General features: G+C 43.0%; 1 protein-coding gene and 1 long non-coding RNA gene across 5 annotated transcripts; one reads left to right on the top strand and one right to left on the bottom strand.

Annotated features, from left to right (window-relative positions):
- Positions 1-990: 990 nt before the first annotated feature.
- Positions 991-7,926, bottom strand: LOC115199993 (uncharacterized). Of its 4 annotated transcripts, none has more exons than XR_003879460.1 (5): positions 7,903-7,926; positions 7,330-7,392; positions 6,889-7,018; positions 5,885-6,013; positions 991-1,029 (listed from the first exon to the last, which is right to left on the bottom strand). It is a non-coding gene; the product is annotated as an uncharacterized LOC115199993 (long non-coding RNA). The 4 variants fall into 4 exon arrangements; XR_003879459.1 differs by lacking the exon at positions 991-1,029 and adding an exon at positions 3,368-3,410; XR_003879462.1 differs by lacking the exons at positions 991-1,029; positions 7,903-7,926 and adding exons at positions 3,368-3,410; positions 7,821-7,875.
- A 93-nt stretch (positions 7,927-8,019) lies between these two features.
- On the top strand, positions 8,020-18,718 carry LOC115199992 (cytochrome c oxidase subunit 6A, mitochondrial). Its single transcript, XM_029762616.1, has 3 exons — positions 8,020-8,205; positions 18,079-18,227; positions 18,417-18,718. The coding sequence occupies exons 1-3, from the start codon at positions 8,103-8,105 to the stop codon at positions 18,504-18,506; spliced, it is 342 nt and encodes a 113-aa protein (XP_029618476.1). The 5' UTR covers positions 8,020-8,102; the 3' UTR covers positions 18,507-18,718.
- Positions 18,719-18,862: the final 144 nt, after the last annotated feature.

Raw genomic sequence — 18,862 nt, 5'->3', positions numbered from 1 at the left:
AAATGTCATGGATTAACAAGCTTCTGATAGGCTAATGGACATCATTTCAGTCAATTGGAGGTGTACCTGTGGATGTATTTGAAGGCCTACCTTCAAACTTAGTGATTCTTTGCTTGACATCATGGGAAAATCAAAAGAAATCAGCCAAGACCACACAAAAAAAAAATTGTAGACCTCCAAAAGTCTGGTTCATCCTTGGAACAATTTCCAAACGCCTGAAGGTACCACGTTCATCTGTAGAAACAATAGTACGCAAGTATAAACACCATAGGACCACGCAGCCGTCCTACTGCTCTGCAAGGAAACGCGTTCTGTCTCCTAGAGATGAACATACTTTGGTGCGAAAAGTGCAAATCAATCCCAGAACAACAAAAAGGACCTTGTGAAGATGCTGGAGGAAACGGGTACAAAAGTGTCTATATGCACAGTAAAACAAGTCCTATATCGACATAACCTGAAAGGCCGCTCAGCAAGGAAGAAGCCACTGCTCCAAAACCGCCATAAAAAAGCCAGACTGCGGTTTGCAACTGCACATGGGGACAAACATTGTACTTTTTGGGGAAATGTCCTCTGGTCTGATGAAACATTTGGCCATAATGACCATCGTTATCAAATCATATTTATTTATATAGCCCTTCTTACATCAGCTGATATATCAAAGTGCTGTACAGAAACCCAGCCTAAAACCCGAAACAGCAAGAAATGCAGGTGTAGAAGCACGGTGTCTAGGAAAAACTCCCTAGAAAGGCCAAAACCTAGGAAGAAACCTAGAGAGGAACCAGGCTATGAGGGGTGGCCAGTCCTCTTCTGGCTGTGCCGGGTGGAGATAACAGAACATGGCCAAGATGTTCAAATGTTCATAAATGACCAGCATGGTCAAATAATAGTAATCACAGTGAACAGGTCAGGGTTCCATAGCCGTAGGCAGAACAGTTGAAACTGGAGCAGCAGCAAGGCCAGGTGGACTGGGGACAACAAGGAGTCATCATGCCAGGTAGTCCTGAGGCATGGTCCTAGGGCTCAGGTCCTCTGAGAGAGAGAAAGAAAGAGAGAATTAGAGAGAGCATACTTAAATTCACACAGGACACCGGATAAGACAGGAGAAATACTCCAGATATAACAGACTGACCCTAGCCCCCCAACACAAACTACTGCAGCATAAATACTGGAGGCTGAGACAGGAGGGGTCAGGAAACACTGTGGCCCCATCCGATGATACCCCCAGACAGGGCCAAACAGGCAGGATATAACCCCACCCACTTTGCCAAAGCACAGCCCCCACACCACTAGAGGGATATCTTCAAACACCAACTTACCATCCTGAGACAAGGCCGAGTATAGCCCACAAAGATATCCGCCACGGCACAAACCCGAACAGGAAGACCACGTCAGTGACTCAATACACTCAAGTGACGCACCCCTCCTAGGAACGGCATGGAAGAGCACCAGTAAGCCAGTGACTCAGCCCCTGTAATAGGGTTAGAGGCAGAGAATCCCAGTGGAGAGAGGGAACCGGCCAGGCAGAGACAGCAAGGGCGGTTCGTTGCTCCAGAGCCTTTCCGTTCACCTTCCTGGGCCAGACTACACTCAATCATAGGACCCACTGAAGAGATGAGTCTTCAATAAAGACTTAAAGGTTGAGACCGAGTCTGTCTCTCACATGGGTAGGCAGACCATTCCATAAAAATCGAGCTCTATAGGAGAAAGCACTGCCTCCAGCTGTTTGCTTAGAAATTCTAGGGACAATTAGGAGGCTTGCGTCTTGTGACCGTAGCGTACGTGTAGGTATGTACGGCAGGACCAAATCGGAAAGATAGGTAGGAGCAAGCCCATGTAATGCTTTGTAGGTTAGCAGTAAAACCTTAATCAGCCCTAGCCTTAACAGAAAGCCAGTGTAGGGAGGCTAGCACTGGAGTAATATGATCTTTGGTTCTAGTCAGGATTCTAGCAGCCGTATTTAGCACTAACTGAAGTTTATTTAGTGCTTTATCCGGGTAGCCAGAAAGTAGAGCATTGCAGTAGTCTAACCTAGAAGTAACAAAAGCATGGATTAATTTGTCTGCATCATTTTTGGACAGAACATTTTAGATGTTTGCAATGTTAAGTAAATGGAAAAAAGCTGTCCTTGAAACAGTCTTGTTATGTTTGTCAAAAGAGAGATCAGGGTCCAGAGTAACGCCGAGATCCTTCAGTTTTATTTGAGACAACTGTACGACCATCAAGATTAATTGTCAGATTCAACAGAAGATCTCTTTGTTTCTTGGGACCTAGAACAAGCATCTCTGTTTTGTCCGAGTTTAAAAGTAGAACGTTTACAGCCATCCACTTCCTTATGTCTGAAACACAGGCTTCCAGCGAGGGCAATTATGGGGCTTCACCATGTTTCATTGAAATGTACAGCTGTGTGTCATCCGCATAGCAGTGAAAGTTAACATTATGTTTTCGAATGACATCGCCGAGAGGTAAAATATATATAGTGAAAACAATAGTGGTCCTAAAACGGAACCTTGAGGAACACCGAAATGTACAGTTGATTTGTCAGAGGACAAACCATACAGAGACAAACTGATATCTTTCCGACAGATCAGATCTAAACCAGGACAGAACTTGTCCGTGTAGACCTAGACAAAACTAGGTCCTGAGTATGACTGTGGCAGTGAGTGGGTCCGGAGACATGTTGGACAAAACTCACTGAGTCGATGATGGCTCCGAAAGCCTTTTGGAGTGGGTCTGTGGACTTTTCCATGTGAATATTAAAGTCACCAAAAATGTGAATATTATCTGCTATGAATACAAAGTCCGATAGGAATTCAGGGAACTCAATGAGGAACGCTGTATATGGCCCAGGAGGCCTGTAAACAGTAGCTATAAAAAGTGATTGAGTAGGCTGCATAGATTTCCTGACTAGAAGCTCAAAAGACAAAAACGTTGGGGTTTTTTTGTAAATTGAAATTTGCTATCGTAAATGTTACCAACACCTCCGCCTTTGCGGGATGCGTGGGGGATATGGTCACTAGTGTAACCAGGAGGTGAGGCCTCATTTAACACAGTAAATTCATCAGGCTTAAGCCATGTTTCATTCAGGCCAACCACATCAAGATTATGATCAGTGATTAGTTCATTGACTATAACTGCCTTGGAAGTGAGGGATCTAACATTAAGTAGCCCTTATGTTTGGAGGTGTTACGAACCGGCTCAGAGTTCGCAACAAAAGGGAGACAACGTGGAGACAAGGAGTATCAAAAATATATATTTATTAGATACCACTACTAGCACAACCAAAAACAAGGTGTCTGCATGGAGAGAGTCTTCTCAATGACTGTGGAAGAGGTGTCTTTATCCTGGGACACACCCGAGCCCAGGTGTTTCCCATCAAGCTGACGACCCTTCCAACTCCGCCCACTGGCATCCTAATAAGGAACAAGAGCAAAGAGAGAAAATACAGCAGACAGAGCGGGAGGGTCGTCACAGAGGAAAAAGGGGGAGGCTTGCAAGCCGAAGAACACCATCCCAACCATGAAGCACGGGGGTGGCAGCATCATGTTGTGGGGGTGCTTTTCTGCAGGAGGGACTGGTGCACTTCACAAAATAGATGGCATCATGAGGAAAGGACAATTATGTGGATATATTGAAGCAACATCTCAAGACATCAGTCAGGAAGTTAAAGCTTGGTCGCAAATGGGTCTTCCAAATGGACAATAACCCCAAGCATACCTCCAAAGTTGTGGCAAAATGGCTTAAGGACAACAAACTCAAGGTATTGGAGTGGCCATCAAAGCCCTGACCTCAATCCCATAGAAAATGTGTGGGCAGAACTGAAAAAGTGTGTGTGGGCAAGGAGGCCTACAAACCTGACTCAGTTACACCAGCTCTGTTAGGAGGAATGGGCCAAAATTCACCCAACTTATTGTGGGAAGCTTGTGGAAGGCTACTCGAAACGTTTGACCCAATTTAAACAATTTAAAGGCAATGCTACCAAATAGTAATTGAGTGTATGTAAACTTCTGACCCACTGGGAATGTGATGAAAGAAATAAAAGCTGAAATAAATCATTCTGTCTACTATTATTCTGACATTTCACATTCTTAAAATAAAGTGGTGATCCTAACTGACCTAAGACAGGGAATTTTTACTAGGATTAAATGTCAAGAATTGTGAAACTGAGTTTAAATGTATTTGGCTAAGGTGTATGTAAACTTCCGACTTCAACTGTACATACACAGTACCAGTAATGTCTTCCATTATCTCACAGGCAATAACATTAGCTTTTGTCTAGCAACCATACAGATATACAGTGCCTTCGGAAAGTATTCAGAATCCTTGACTTTTTCCAGTTACGTTACAGCCTTATTCTAAAATGGATTGCATAAAAACATTTCCTCCGCAATCTACACAGAATAGCACATAATGACAAAGTGAAAACAGGTGTTGGTATTTTTGCAGATGTATTAAAAAGAAATACCTTATTTACATAAGTATTCAGACCCTTTGCTATGAGACTCAAAATTGAGCTCAGGTGCATCCTGTTTCCATCAATCATCCTTGATGTTTCTACAACTTGATTGGAGTCCATCTGTGGTAAATTCAATTGATTGGACATGATTTGGAAAGGCACACACCTGTCTATATAAGAAGGTCCCACAGTTGACAGTGCATGTCAGAGCAAAAACCAAGTTATGAGTCGAAGGAATTGTCAGTAGAGCCCCGAGACAGGATTGCGTGGATGCACAGATCTGGGGAAGGGTACCAAAAAATTTCTGCAGCATTGAAGGTCCAAGAACACAGTGACCTCCATCATTCTTAAATGGAAGAAGTTTGGAACCACCAAGACTCTACCTAGAGATGGCCGCCTGGCCAAACTGAGCAATCAGGGGAGAAGGGCCTTGGTCAGGGAGGTGACCAAGAACCTGATGGTCACGGACAGCGCTCTAGATTTCCTCTGTAGAGATGGTTGTCCTTCTGGAAGGTTCTTCATCTCTGCAGCACTCCACCAATCAGGCCTTTATGGTAGTGGCCAGACAGAAGCCACCCCTCAGTAAAAGGCACACGACAGTCTGCTTGGAATTTGCCAAAAGGCACCTAAAGACTCTCAGACCATGAGAAACAAGATTCCCTGATCTGATGAAACCAAGATTGAACTGTTTGGCCTGAATGCCAAGTGTCATGTCTGAAGAAAACCTTGCACCATCCCTACAGTGAAGCATGGTTGTGACAGCATCATGCTGTGGGGATGTTTTTTCAGTATCAGGGACTAGCAAAGATCGAGGCAAAGTTGAACGGCGAAAGGTACAGAGATCCTTGATGAAAACCTGCTCAGGACCTCAGACTGGGGCGAAGGTTCACCTTCCAACAGGACAATGACCCTAAGTACACAGCCAAGACAATGCAGGAGTGTCTTCGGGACAAGTCTCTGAATGTCCAAGAGGCCCAGCCAGAGCCCGGATTTGAACACGATCTCTGGAGAAACCTCAAAATAGCTGTTCAGAAACACTCCCGATCCAACCTGACAGAGCTTGAGAGGATCTGCAGAGAAGAATGGGAGAAACTCCCTAAATACAGTTGTCAAGCTTGTAGCGTCATTCCCAAGAAGACTCGAGGCTGCCAAAGGTGCTACAACAAAGTACTGAGTAAAGGGTCTGAATACCTATGTAAATGTGATCAGTTTTTTTATACATTTGCAAACATTTCTAAACCTGTTTTTTCTAGGTCATTATGGGGTTTTAAACGATTTAATATATTTTTGAATAAGGCTGTAACGTAACAAAATGTGGAAAAAGTCAAGGGGTCTGAATACTTTCCAAATACACTAACTGGCATTCTAACGCTGTGGCATAAGAACATCTTTATGACAGTGTTATAATGTATTGTTCAGGTAAGTACCTACCAAGGAATGCTGCTATATAAGTGAACAGCCTTTGTAAAACCTCTGGTCCGACGGTGTGTCATCATGGACCACTCCTGCATCACTTCCTCCTTGGACCCAATGTGGTGGACCATTTTCAGTAGTCCCTTTCTGTGTAGACAATGAAATTAAATGTATTACAAAATACAGTGCTAAAGGGCTTGCCACTGGCCGTACCCTGTGCGCCTAGGCAGTATATGAAGGGAGACCTATGGCAACAACACAAAAATGGTACAAACATTGGCAAGGGCAGATAACAGCCAAAATAGGCTGTGACAATGCACATCAGGACAAGAGGGATATCACAACACCACATAATGGGGAAATCTGTTGGCAACAATGAAAAACATTGTAAAAGCAGGCATAATGGACAAAGTATCACTGGGTAAAAACTGGTTGAATCAACATGGAAACCGAACTGGATTTGCAAAAAGCCATCAACGTCAGGTCATTTGGTCTTTTTTTCCCCCCACTCAACTTTTAACCTAAATCCAATGACATGGTGAAATGTTTCGTTAGGGTTCACGTTGAATTCACATCGACAACTCAACCAAATTTCAATCAAATCTAGATGTTTAACTGACATCTGTGCCCAGTGGGTAGGCAGCAAGATAAAATTGAGGGGGAAAAAAATGACAAAGGCATAACAGACCAAGAACCATGTTACATTCACAAGAACTCTTATGCAGCTGCTAACCTACAGAGAGACACACTTTTTATTTTTTTATTCTGATATATACAGTTATTCCTGACTGCCACTTTTCTTCTGGGGCCATGTCACCAATAATTGCATCTACTGATGCAGACTTGCCCAGCACACCAATTAACTCCTTGTCCCTACACTCAACTTCACACAGTGTACTAAACCCCCCCCAAAAAAGGTGGTATACATTTTTTTAAATATCAATTAAAAAGACAAAACTGTCATTGAACATAGACATGGATATGAGCACCATGTGGTGACAAAAGTAATAATAACAACATACCCTCAGGTAGTTGCAGAGTGCTGTGGCTGACATTCTCTCTGGCCCATCAGTACGCTTCTTCATCTCCTTCAAACTGATGCTGTACGTCCTTCTTTAACCCGTAATGTCCAGAATCTCCATCACTTGAATGCTTTCAAAAGAGAAGTAAAAGCGTTTAAATCCACACAAAAAGTGTTTAATCCATGCTTTTCTGGTATGTAGCCTACAGTAACCTATAGTATTCTTAAGGCATAAACACAGACCATCTACATTATCTGGAAATAATGGACAACATAGTAGGGACGACACGCCATATGTTTAGGTATTCAAGGCCCTGCAACAGACTAACATCCTGTCCAGGAGGTGTACTTGTACATCAAGCAGCCTCACGCTACAGAAACAGGAGATAGGCTGCCTTTTTTATATATATAGATAATTTATTGTGTAGAGCCATCTACATACCAGCACTCCTCTGTGCATCCTCTGCCAGCTGAATCATCTCCTGCTCCTCGGGGCTTATTTTCTCTGCAATTAAAACACGTCCTTGGTCACCAGTAAATCAAGGTTTCTTATTATTCCTGGTCTTGGAGATGTTTGAACATGTTGTTCCAGTCCAGCAGTGACACATTGATAAGCCAATTAAGGGCTTGATAATTGGTTGATACTAAGCTTGTCAGGCTGTGACAGTCCTGGCATATCATACATAACTAGCTAGTTAGCTGTATGTTCTAGTTAGCTAGATAGTTAAAACATTCATGAAGAATGGGCAAGAGCTACGGTATAGCTCAGCAAGTATTCAAAACGCAAATGTCTCCTAGGTTCGCCCATGGCTAGTTAACGTTACCTTGCAGCAAACGTAGCTAGTTATAGCTAATCTACTGAGTAGTTTTAGCCTTAGTTTACCATTCATTTTACAATTACGTTTTTACGTTAATATTTATTAGTGTACTTACAATCGCTAATAAACGTAAGAAATTGATATAGCTAAATGTATGCAAAGGTGAAATTACTGCAGCTAGCTAGCAAGCTACTTACCGGTTGGCTCCATGTTCATGTGCGGAATAAAATTCTGCGCACTGATTGGTTTGACGCTAACAAATAATGCTGCGCTGTGATTGGTTTGAATGTACCCTGGGTACGCTCTGAACTGACGGTCTACGGTGGAGCCCCATTAGAAGAGCACGTTTCCCCCTACATCACTTCCGTTCATCTGATCAGTCAGAAAGACTGCGAAAATGGTGTCTTTTGGAAGAATTTCGCAAGCTCTCCTACGGTCCTCAATGATCCAGACCCGTCAACTCTCTGCCTCAGCGGCCCATAGTCATGGGGAGCAAACAGGTAAGCCCACAGAAACATTTCTCAGAGGAAACGATTTAGTAATGACAACCCATAAACAGTTGTTTGAAGGACATAACGTAGTGACCTTGCTAGTTAGCTAACGTAACGTTAGCGCGAGGCAGCATAACAGCGAACTTTACTAATGTAACTACTAGCTAAGTTAACGTTAGCTACAGGAACTTGGCAAATCAACCACATACACTGGAGTCGTTGGCAATTCAAGTCCCACCTATACCCATCCTATACTAGCCAGATGGCTAGCTACACTACATGACCTAAAGTATGACACCTGCTCATCGAACATCTCATTCCACAATCATGGGCATTAATATGGAGTTGGTCCCCCCTTTGCTGCTATAACAGCCTCCACTCTTCTGGGAAGGCTTTCCACTAGATGTTGAAACATTGCTTCCTGGATTTGCTTACATTCAGCCACAAGCATTAGTGAGGTTGGGCAATTTGGCCTGGCTCACAGTCGGCATTCCAATTCATCCCAAAGGTGTTTGATGGGGTTGAGTTCAGGGCTCAGTGCTTTCCAGTCAAGTTATTCCACACTGATCGACAAATTTCTGTATGGACCTCGCTTTGTGCACAGGGGAATTGTCATGCTGAAACAGGAAAGGGCCTTCCCCAAACTGCTGCCACAAAGTTGGAAGCACAGAAGTGTCTAGAATGTCATTGTATGCTGTAGCATTACAATTTCCCTTCACTGGAACTATGGGACCTAGCCCGAACCATGAAAAACAGCCCCAGACCATTATTCCTCATCCAAACTTTACAGTTGGCACTATGCATTGGGGCAGGTAGCATTCTCCTGCCATCCGCCAAACCCATATTCATCTGTCAGACTGCCAGATGGGAGCGTGATCCATCACTCCAGAGAGCAATGGTGGCGAGCTTTACACAACTCCAGCCGACGCTTGGCATTGCGCATGGAGATCTTATTTATTTTTATTTATTTCACCTTTATTTAACCAGGTAGGCAAGTTGAGAACAAGTTCTCATTTACAATTGCGACCTGGCCAAGATAAAGCAAAGCAGTTCGACAACATACAAAAACACAGAGTTACACATGGAGTAAAACAACATACAATCAATGATGCAGTAGAAAAAATAAGACTATATACAATGTGAGCAAATGATGTGAGATAAGGGAGGTAAAGGCAAAAAAATGCCATGGTGGCAAAGTAAATAAAGTATGGCAAGAAAAACACTGGAATGGTAGATTTGTAGTTTGAAGAAAGTTAAAAGTTAAAATATAAATAATATGGTGCAAAGGAGCAAAATAAATAAAATAAATAAATACAGTAGGGGAAAAGGTAGTAGTTTGGGCTAAATTAAAGATGGGCTATGTACAGGTGCAGAGATCTGTGAGCTGCTCTGACAGCTGGTGCTTAAAGCTAGTGAGGGAGATAAGTGTTTCCAGTTTTAGAGATTTTTGTAGTTCTTTCCAGTCATTGGCAGCTGAGAACTGGAAGGAGAGACGACCAAAGGAGGAGTTGGCTTTAGGGGTGACCAGAGAGATATACCTGCTGGAGCGCGTGCTACAGGTGGGTGCTGCTATGGTGACCAGTGAGCGGAGATAAGGGGGGACTTTACCTAGCAGGGTCTTGTAGATGACCTGGAGCCAATGTGTTTGGCGACGATTATGAAGCGAAGGCCAGCCAATGAGAGCATACAGGTCGCAGTGGTGGGTTGTATATGGGGCTTTGGTGACAAAACGGATGGCACTGTGATAGACTGCATCCAGCTTGTTGAGTAGGGTATTGGAGGCTATTTTGTAAATGACATCGCCGAAGTCGAGGATTGGTAGGATGGTCAGTTTTACGAGGGTATGTTTGGCAGCATGAGTGAAGGATGCTTTGTTGCGAAATAGGAAGCCAATTCTAGATTTCACTTTGGATTGGAGATGATTGATGTGAGTCTGGAAGGAGAGTTTACAGTCTAACCAGACACCTAGGTATTTGTAGTTGTCCACAAATTCTAAGTTAGAACCGTCCAGAGAAGTTATGCTGGATGGGCGGGCAGGTGCAGGCAGCGATCGGTTGAAGAGCATGCATTTAGTTTTACTTGTGTTTAGGAGCAGTTGGAGACCACGGAAGGAGAGTTGAATGGCATTGAAGCTCGTCTGGAGGGTTGTTAACACAGTGTCCAAAGAAGGGCCAGAAGTATACAGAATGGTGTCGTCTGCGTAGAGGTGGATCAGAGATTCACCAGCAGCAAGAGCGACATCATTTATGTATACAGAGAAAAGAGTTGGCCCAAGAATTGAACCCTGTGGTACCCCCATAGAGACTGCCAGAGGTCCAGACAGTAGGCCCTCCGATTTGACACACTGAACTCTGTCAGAGAAGTAGTTGGTGAACCAGGCGACGCAATCGTTTGAGAAACCAAGGCTACTAAGTCTGCCGATGAGGATGTGGTGATTAACAGAGTCAAAAGCTTTGGCCAGGTCAATGAATACGGCAGCACAGTAATGTTTCTTATCGATGGCGGTTACGATGTCGTTTAGGACCTTGAGCGTGGCTGAGGTGCACCCATGACCAGCTCTGAAACCAGATTGCATAGCGGAGAGGGTGCGGTGGGATTCAAAATAGTCGGTAATCTGTTTGTTGACTTGGCTTTCGAAGACCTTAGAAAGGCAGGGTAGGATGGATATAGGTCTGTAGCAATTTGGGTCAAGAGTGTCACCTCCTTTGAAGAGGGGGATGACAGCAGCTGCTTTCCAATCTATGGGAATCTCAGACGACACGAAAGAGAGGTTGAACAGGCTAGTAATAGGGGTTGCAATAATTTCGGCAGATAATTTTAGAAAGAAAGGGTCCAGATTGTCAAGCCCAGCTGATTTGTAGGGGTCCAGATTTTGCAGCTCTTTCAGAACATCAGCTGAATGGATTTGGGAGAAGGAGAAATGGGGGAGGCTTGGGCGAGTAGCTGTGGGGGGTGCAGTGCTGTTGAATGCAGTAGGGGTAGTTAGGTGGAAAGCATGGCCAGCCGTAGAAAAATGCTTATTGAAATTCTCAATTATAGTGGGCTTATCGGTGGTGACAGAGTTTCCTATCCTCAGTGCAGTGGGCAGTTGGGAGGAGGTGTTCTTATTCTCCATGGACTTTACAATGTCCTAGAACTTTTTAGAGTTGGAGTTGCACGAAGCAAATTTCTGTTTGAAAAAGCTAGCCTTGGCGTTTCTAACTGCCTGTGTGTATTGGTTTCTAACTTCCCTAAAAAGTTGCATGTCGCGGGGGCAGTTCGATGCTAATGCAGAACGCCACATGATATTTTTGTGTTGGTTAAGGGCAGTCAGGTCTGGGGAGAACCAAGGGCTATATCTGTTCCTGGTTCTAAATTTCTTGAAAGGGGCATGCTTATTTAAGATGGAGAGGAAGGCATTTTTAAAAAATAACCAGGCATCCTCTACTGACGGGATGAGGTCAATATCCTTCCAGGATACCAGGGCCAGGTCGATTAGAAAGGCTTGCTCGTTGAAATGTTTCAGGGAGCGTTTGACAGTGATGCGTGGAGGTCGTTTGACCGCTGACCCATTACGGGTGCAGGCAATGAGGCAGTGATCGCTGAGATCTTGGTTGAAAACAGCAGAGGTGTAATTAGAGGGCACATTGGTTAGGATGATATCTATGAGGGTGCCAGTGTTTGCGGCTTTGGGGTTGTACCTGGTGGGTTCATTAATAATTTGTGTGAGATTGAGGGCATCATGCTTGGATTGTAGAATGGCTGGGGTGTTAAGCATGTCCCAGTTTAGGTCGCCTAGTAGCACGAGCTCTGAAGATAGATGGGGGGCAATCAGTTCACATATGGTGTCCAGAGCACAGCTAGGGGCCGAGGGGGGTCTATAGCAGGCGGCAACGGTGAGAGACTTGTTTTTGGAGAGGTGGATTTTTAAAAGTAGAAGTTCAAATTGTTTGGGTACAGACCTGGATAGCAGGACAGAACTCTGCAAGCTATCTCTGCAGTAGATTGCAACACCGCCCCCTTTGGTCGTTCTATCTTGTCTGAAAACGTTGTAGTTAGGGATGAAGATTTCACATTTTTTGGTGGACTTCCTAAGCCAAGATTCAGACACAGCTAGGACATCCGGGTTGGCAGAGTGTGCTAAAGCAGTGAATAAAACAAACTTAGGGAGGAGGCTTCTAATGTTAACATGCATGAAACCAAGGCTATTACGGTTACAGAAGTCATCAAAAGAGAGCGCCTGGGGAGTAGGTGTGGAGCCAGGCACTGCAGGGCCTGGATTCACCTCTACATCCCCAGCGGAGCAGAGAAGAATAAGTATGAGGGTACGGCTAAAAGCTATAAGAATTGGTCGTCTGTGACGTCCAGAATAGAGAGAAAAAGGAGCAGGTATCTGGGGGCGATAAAATAGCTTCAAGGTATAATGTACAGACAAAAGTATGGTGGGATGTGAGTACAGAGGAGGTAAACCTAGGCATTTAGTGATTATGAGAGAGATATTGTCTCTAGAAACATCATTGAAACCAGAAGATGTCATAGCATGTGTGGGTGGAGGAACTGAGAGGTTGGATAAGGTATAATGAGCAGGGCTAGAGGCTCTACAGTGAAATAAGCCAATAAACACTAACCAGATAAACACTAACCATCTTAGGCTTGTGTGCGGCTGTTAGGCCATGGAAACTAATTTCTTGAACTCCAGACTAACAGTTCTTGTGCTGATGTTGCTTCCAGAGGCAGTTTGGAACTCTGTAGTGAGTGTTGCAAACAAGGAGAGACGATTTTTACACGCTTCAGCACTCGGTGTCCCTGTTGTGAGCTTCACAATAACAACACTTACAGTTGACCAGGGCAGAAATGTTATTTACTAACTTGTTGAGAAGGTGGCATCCTATGACAGTGCCATGTTCAAAGTCACTGAGCTCGTCAGTAAGGCCATTCTACTGCCAATGTTTGTCTATGGAGATTGCATGGCTGTGTGCTCAATTTTTATACACCTGTCATCAATGGGTGTGGCTGAAATAGCAGCATCAACAAATTTGGGGGGGGGGTTGTCGACCGAGAGGTCGACTAGAGGTGGACCGAATTATGATTTTTCAATGCCGGTACCAATTATTGGAGGACCAAAAAAAGCCGATACCGATTAATTTGTAATAATGACAATTACAACAATGCTGAATGAACAATGAACACTTATTTTAACGTAATATAATACATCAAAATCAATTTAGCCTCAAATAAATAATGAAACATGTTCAATTTGGTTTAAATAATGCAAAAACAGTGTTGGAGAAGTAAAAGTGCAATATGTGCCATGTAAGAAAGCTAACGTTTAAGTGCCTTGCTCAGAACATGAGAACATATGAAAGCAGGTGGTTCCTTTTAACATGAGTCTTCAATATTCCCAGGTAAGTTTTAGGTTGTAGTTATTATAGGAATTATAGGACTATTTCTCTCTATACGATTTGTATTTCATATACCTTTGACTATTGGATGTTCTTATAGGCACTTTAGTATTGCCAGTGTAACAGTATAGCTTCCGTCCCTCTCCTCGCTCCTACCTGGGCTCGAACCAGGAACACATTGACAACAGCCACCCACGAAGCAGCGTTACCCATGCAGAGCAAGGGGAACAACTACTCCAAGTCTCAGAGCGAGTGACGTTTGAAATGCTATTAGCGCGTACCCCGCTAACTAGCTAGCCATTTCACATCGGTTACACCAGCCTAATCTTGGGAGTTGATAGGCTTGAAGTCATAAACAGCGCAATGCTTGAAGCATTGCGAAGAGCTACTGGCAAAACGCACTAAAGTGCTTTTTGAATGAATGCTTACGAGCCTGCTGGTGCCTACCACCGCTCAGTCAGACTGCTCTATCAAATCATAGACTTAATTATAATATAAACACACAGAAATGCGAGCCGTAGGTCATTAATATGGTCGAATCCAGAAACTATCATCTCAAAAACAAAAAGTTTTTTCTTTCAGTGAAATACGGAACCGTTCCGTATTTTATCTAATGGGTGGCATCCCTAAGTCTAAATATTCCTGTTACATTGCACAACCTGCAATGTTATGTCATAATTATGTAAAATTCTGGCAAATTAGTTCGCAACGAGCCAGGCGGCCCAAACTCTTGCATATACCCTGACTCTGCGTGCAATGAACGCAAGAGAAGTGACAATTTCACCTGGTTAATATTGCCTGCTAACCTGGATTTCTTTCAGCTAAATATGCAGGTTTAAATATATATACTTGTGTATTGATTTTAAGAAAGACATTGATGTTTATGGTTAGGTACACGTTGGAGCAATGACAGTCCTTTTTTGCGAATGCGCACCTCATCGATTATATGCAACGCAGGACAGGCTAGATAAACTTGTAATATCATCAACCATGTGTAGTTAACTAGTGATTATGATTGATTGTTTTTCATAAGATTAAGTTTAATGCTAGTTAGCAACTTACCTTGGCTTCTTACTGCATTCGCGTAACAGGCAAGCTCCTCGTGGAGTGCAATGTAAAGCAGGTGGTTAGAGCGTTGGACTAGTTAACCGTAAGGTTGCAAGATTGAATCCCCGAGTTGACAAGGTAAAAATCTGTCGTTCTGCCCCAGAACAAGCCAGTTAACCCACCGTTCCTAGGCCGTCATTGAAAATAAGTGTTCTTAACTGACTTGCCTAGTTAAATAAAGGTGTGTAAAAAAAGAAGACAAATCGGTGTCCAAAAATACCGATTGTTATGAAAACTTGAAATCGGCCCTAATTAATCGGCCATTCCGATTAATCGGTCGACCTCTAGTATACACTACCGCTCAAAAGTTTGGGTTCACTTAGAAATGTCCTTGTTTTTGAAAGAAAAACAAAAAAGAATTTGTCAATTTTTTTTAAATGACATCAAATTTATCAGAAATACAGTGTAGACATTGTTAATGTTCTAAATGACTATTGTAGCTGGAAACTGCTTTTTTTATGGAATATCTACATAGGCCAGTTATCAGCAACCATTTCCTGTGTTCCAATGGCACGTTGAGTTAGCTAATCCAAGTTTATCATTTAAAAAAACAAATTGATCATTAGAAAACCCTTTTGCAACTATGTTAGCACAGCTGAAAACTGTTCTGATTAAATAAGCAATTAAACTGGCCTTCTTTAGACTAGTTGAGTATCTGGAGCGTCAGCATTTGTGTGTTCGATTACTGCGTGCCCGCACACAGCTTAGAGGGAACATTGGTCAGAACGCTATCATGGTTAGAGTTTGTACGCTTGAAGGATGGCCAGCATTAGGTTGAGTAAATCAATGGAGGCAAGAGAAAAAGTGGTCAAAAATCTGCACAATGTATTCTGTGCAAGAATTGAGCCTGACTGGTAGCCAGTAGCCTTACTTTCCCGTTGAACTCATCTTTCTTCTCAAATCTGCTGGACATAAAACAAGAGGTAAGATGGATATCGATTTGAGACATGCCATGTAGTATTTTCATATTCATTTGAAACTCCTGTTATTTTTAAGTTCTCACAAATTTGAGTATCTCTGTGAAATGACAACTGAGCACTGTGTATACCAAGCTTTTTATTTTCAATACCTTTTACATTTTAATTCAGCTCGTCATGCTAATTTAGCTTTTTGCGACCAGCAGAAACAACTTTGAAGACAACAACCATAAAATGTAAAATCCTCAAGTTGTTATGAGAAACATGCACCGTTATGTCAGAGCTCTGTGCTTATGATCGGATGTATTATGAAATCTGACTATTTGGATAAAGTGCATTCGGGAAGTATTCAAACACCTTCCCCTTTTCAAAATGTTATGTTACAGCCTTATTCTAAAATTGAGGATTCTTTTTTATTTAATCACACACACCATCCCATAATGACAAAGCAAAAACAGGTTTGACATTTTTGCAAATGTATAAATAACGTGCATTATTTACATAAGTATTTGGAGCCTTTGCTATGAGACTCAAATTGATCATCCTTGAGATGTTTCTACTTGATTGGAATCCACTTGTGGTAAGTTCAATTGATTGGAAATTATTTGGAAAGGGGCATACCGGGCTATATGAAGTCCCACAGTTGACAGTGCATTTCAGAGCAAAAACCAAGCCATGAGGTCGAAGGATTTGTCAGTAGAGCTCCGAGACAGGATTGCATGGAGGCACAGATCTGGGGAAGGGTACCAAAAAATGTCTGCAGCATTGAAGGTCGCCAAGAAAACAGTGGCCTCCATCATTCTTAAATGGAAGAACTTTGGAACCACCGAGTCTCTCTTCCTAGAGGTGGCCGCCCGGCCAAACTGGGCAATCGGGGGAGAAGGGCCTTGGCCAGGGAGGTGACCAAGAACCCAATGGTCACTGACATAGCTCCAGAGTTCCTCTGTGGAGAACCTTCCAGAAGGACAACCATCTCTGCACCACTCCACCAATCAGGCCTTTATGGTAGTGGCCAGACGGAAGCCACTCCTCAGTTAAAGGCGCGTGACAGACCACTTGGAGTTTGCCAAAAGGCACCTAAAGACTCAGACCATGAGAAACAAGAGTCTCTGGTCTGATGAAACCAAGATTGAACTCTTTGGCCTGAATGCCAAGCGTCATGTCTGGAGGAAACCTGGCACCATCCTTATGGTGACGCATGAATACTGCAGCTCTGATTGGTTATGGCTCACCAGTCTGTGTAGAGTATGGGCCTGAGTCATGCCTGTAAACATTGAGTGTTAACTGTAGGGGAAAACTAGAAAGTTGACTGAAGTGCAATCTCGTGCTTCTCTGTGTGGGCTGATATTTATTTTGCATGGCAGTCCCGGGGAAGCTGCGTGCCCGCAAGTCAGAGGGAACATTGCTGATAGGTACTTAGTGCAGTAGGAGGCCGTTCCTTCTCTTTCTAGAACAAGCTGTCCCTGCTGCGTATCGACCTGGTACCAACGAACCTGCGGTTTTATACTTGTAGTCACAATGCTTGTCAGTGGCCGAGAACTTGACTTTGAGCCAATCGGAAAGCACAAACCTCCATGTGGGGAGCTGAGAGAAGTGACGAGAAATTAGAGGGCACTTTTCGGTGTAATCCAGCCCCATTTCATCAGAATTATTCTAACTAAGCAAAGCAAAAAAAACTTGATCAAGTCTGTACATAGTTATGTAAAATAAGTTGTTTTGTGCTTGGAGGATTTTTTGTTGTTGGTTGTGTTCAGTATGATACTGTGCACATGCTCATTAGCAAGCTAGCTTTAGTTAGCTAACTAAACTGAGCCAGGCAGTCTCACACATTTCATATGAAACGATTTGGGTGGTAAGTGCAGCACAATGCTTTACCAAGATGGCTACCTAGCAATAAATAATGACGAATAAAACATTTAATTCACTCCAATTTCCCATACTGCCAGTTTGCTTTCTAGCTAATGTTAGCTAAACGGTTCACATCGCCACTTAGCACAACATAGCTAGCTAATTTCTCCACTGACTCAACAGCTAACAGGCAGCTGCTTCATTCAAAAATGAATCCATTGTGATTTAATTGTTGCTAGTTATCTAGTTTTGACCTTCAACAAGGGCATACTGCAAATGCTAGCTAGCAACAGCATTCACGCAGCTTGCTAGTTAGCTTACATTAGCTACAACAAGCAGAAACAGTCAGAGTAGTTTCTTTGGAAATGGCAACTCAATAGTACAAAACCTGCACTTTGGTGGTTTGGTTGCCTTTGACACACGCAGAGATTGAGATATTTCATCTCCATGGTTTGTACCCCTGTGCACACATTAAAAGGAATGTGACGTAAGATTTGGCATTCCAGTGAGATCAAATAAGCATGTTATCAAAATGTGAAAAAATTAAGATCAAATGTATTGCTTAAGTGTAAATAAAGCCTTTGCTTCAGTGTTACTCATGAAATTCATTTTGTTCTTTTCTTCTCCAGCCAGAACATGGAAGATCCTCTCCTTTGTAGTTGCCCTTCCGGGGGTTGCAGTGTGCATGTTGAACATGTACCTGAAGATGCAGCAACATGCTGCACACCATGTGGAACCTGAGTTCGTACCTTACAGCCACCTTCGCATTCGCAGCAAGGTCTGATTCAAGCTTAAAAATGTTTTATGGCAAAATACTAAATGCATCCAGTTATTTTTGCAAAACACCTATGATCGTCTAGTTTTTGGTATTATAGTCTCTGTAATTTTGCCTGGAGTATTTACACATTTTAATGTGTTCCCTGTTAGTTGAATTTTCATGATGTTAACTTGACTCGTCTCTCACCAGCGTTTCCCATGGGGTGATGGCAACAAGAGCCTGTTCCACAACCCTGAAGTCAATGCCCTCCCTGATGGCTATGAGGGACGCGAAGAGTGATCTCTCTTCTTCCAGACTACCTCACACACTGGGACCAGAGTCTTCCCTCAATTCTTTACTCTGTTACTAGACCACACTCTTAAAACAGTTTACGCTCCTCTATTCCATTATGTTTAACTATGCACACAAGGGACACAATGATAGTCAAACTTATCTGGACCATTTAACACAATGTGCTTAAACTTAACAAAAATAAATATTACTAAAATGTGTTTGTCATTAACTCATGTACACTATCAGGTGGTTTATGTCTCTTTCTCTACCAAATAAGTCTGCAATGTTTGGAGTTACGAAAGGAGTTTAGAAATTCGTGTTTCAGAACGACGCACTGTTTGACACTATTTGCTTCCCCTTCT

This window comes from Salmo trutta, chromosome 9, assembly GCF_901001165.1.
Source record: "Salmo trutta chromosome 9, fSalTru1.1, whole genome shotgun sequence".
NCBI classification, from domain to species: domain Eukaryota; kingdom Metazoa; phylum Chordata; class Actinopteri; order Salmoniformes; family Salmonidae; genus Salmo; species Salmo trutta.
This window is presented reverse-complemented; position numbering and strand designations above follow the sequence as displayed.

Coding starts and splice junctions, on each gene's coding strand:
- LOC115199992 (XM_029762616.1), top strand. CDS start 8,103: ATGGTGTCTTTTGGAAGAATTTCGCAAGCTCTCCTACGGTCCTCAATG. Junction 8,206..18,078: donor TAGTCATGGGGAGCAAACAG/GTAAGCCCACAG, acceptor TTTCTTCTCCAG/CCAGAACATGGAAGATCCTC. Junction 18,228..18,416: donor ACCTTCGCATTCGCAGCAAG/GTCTGATTCAAG, acceptor GTCTCTCACCAG/CGTTTCCCATGGGGTGATGG.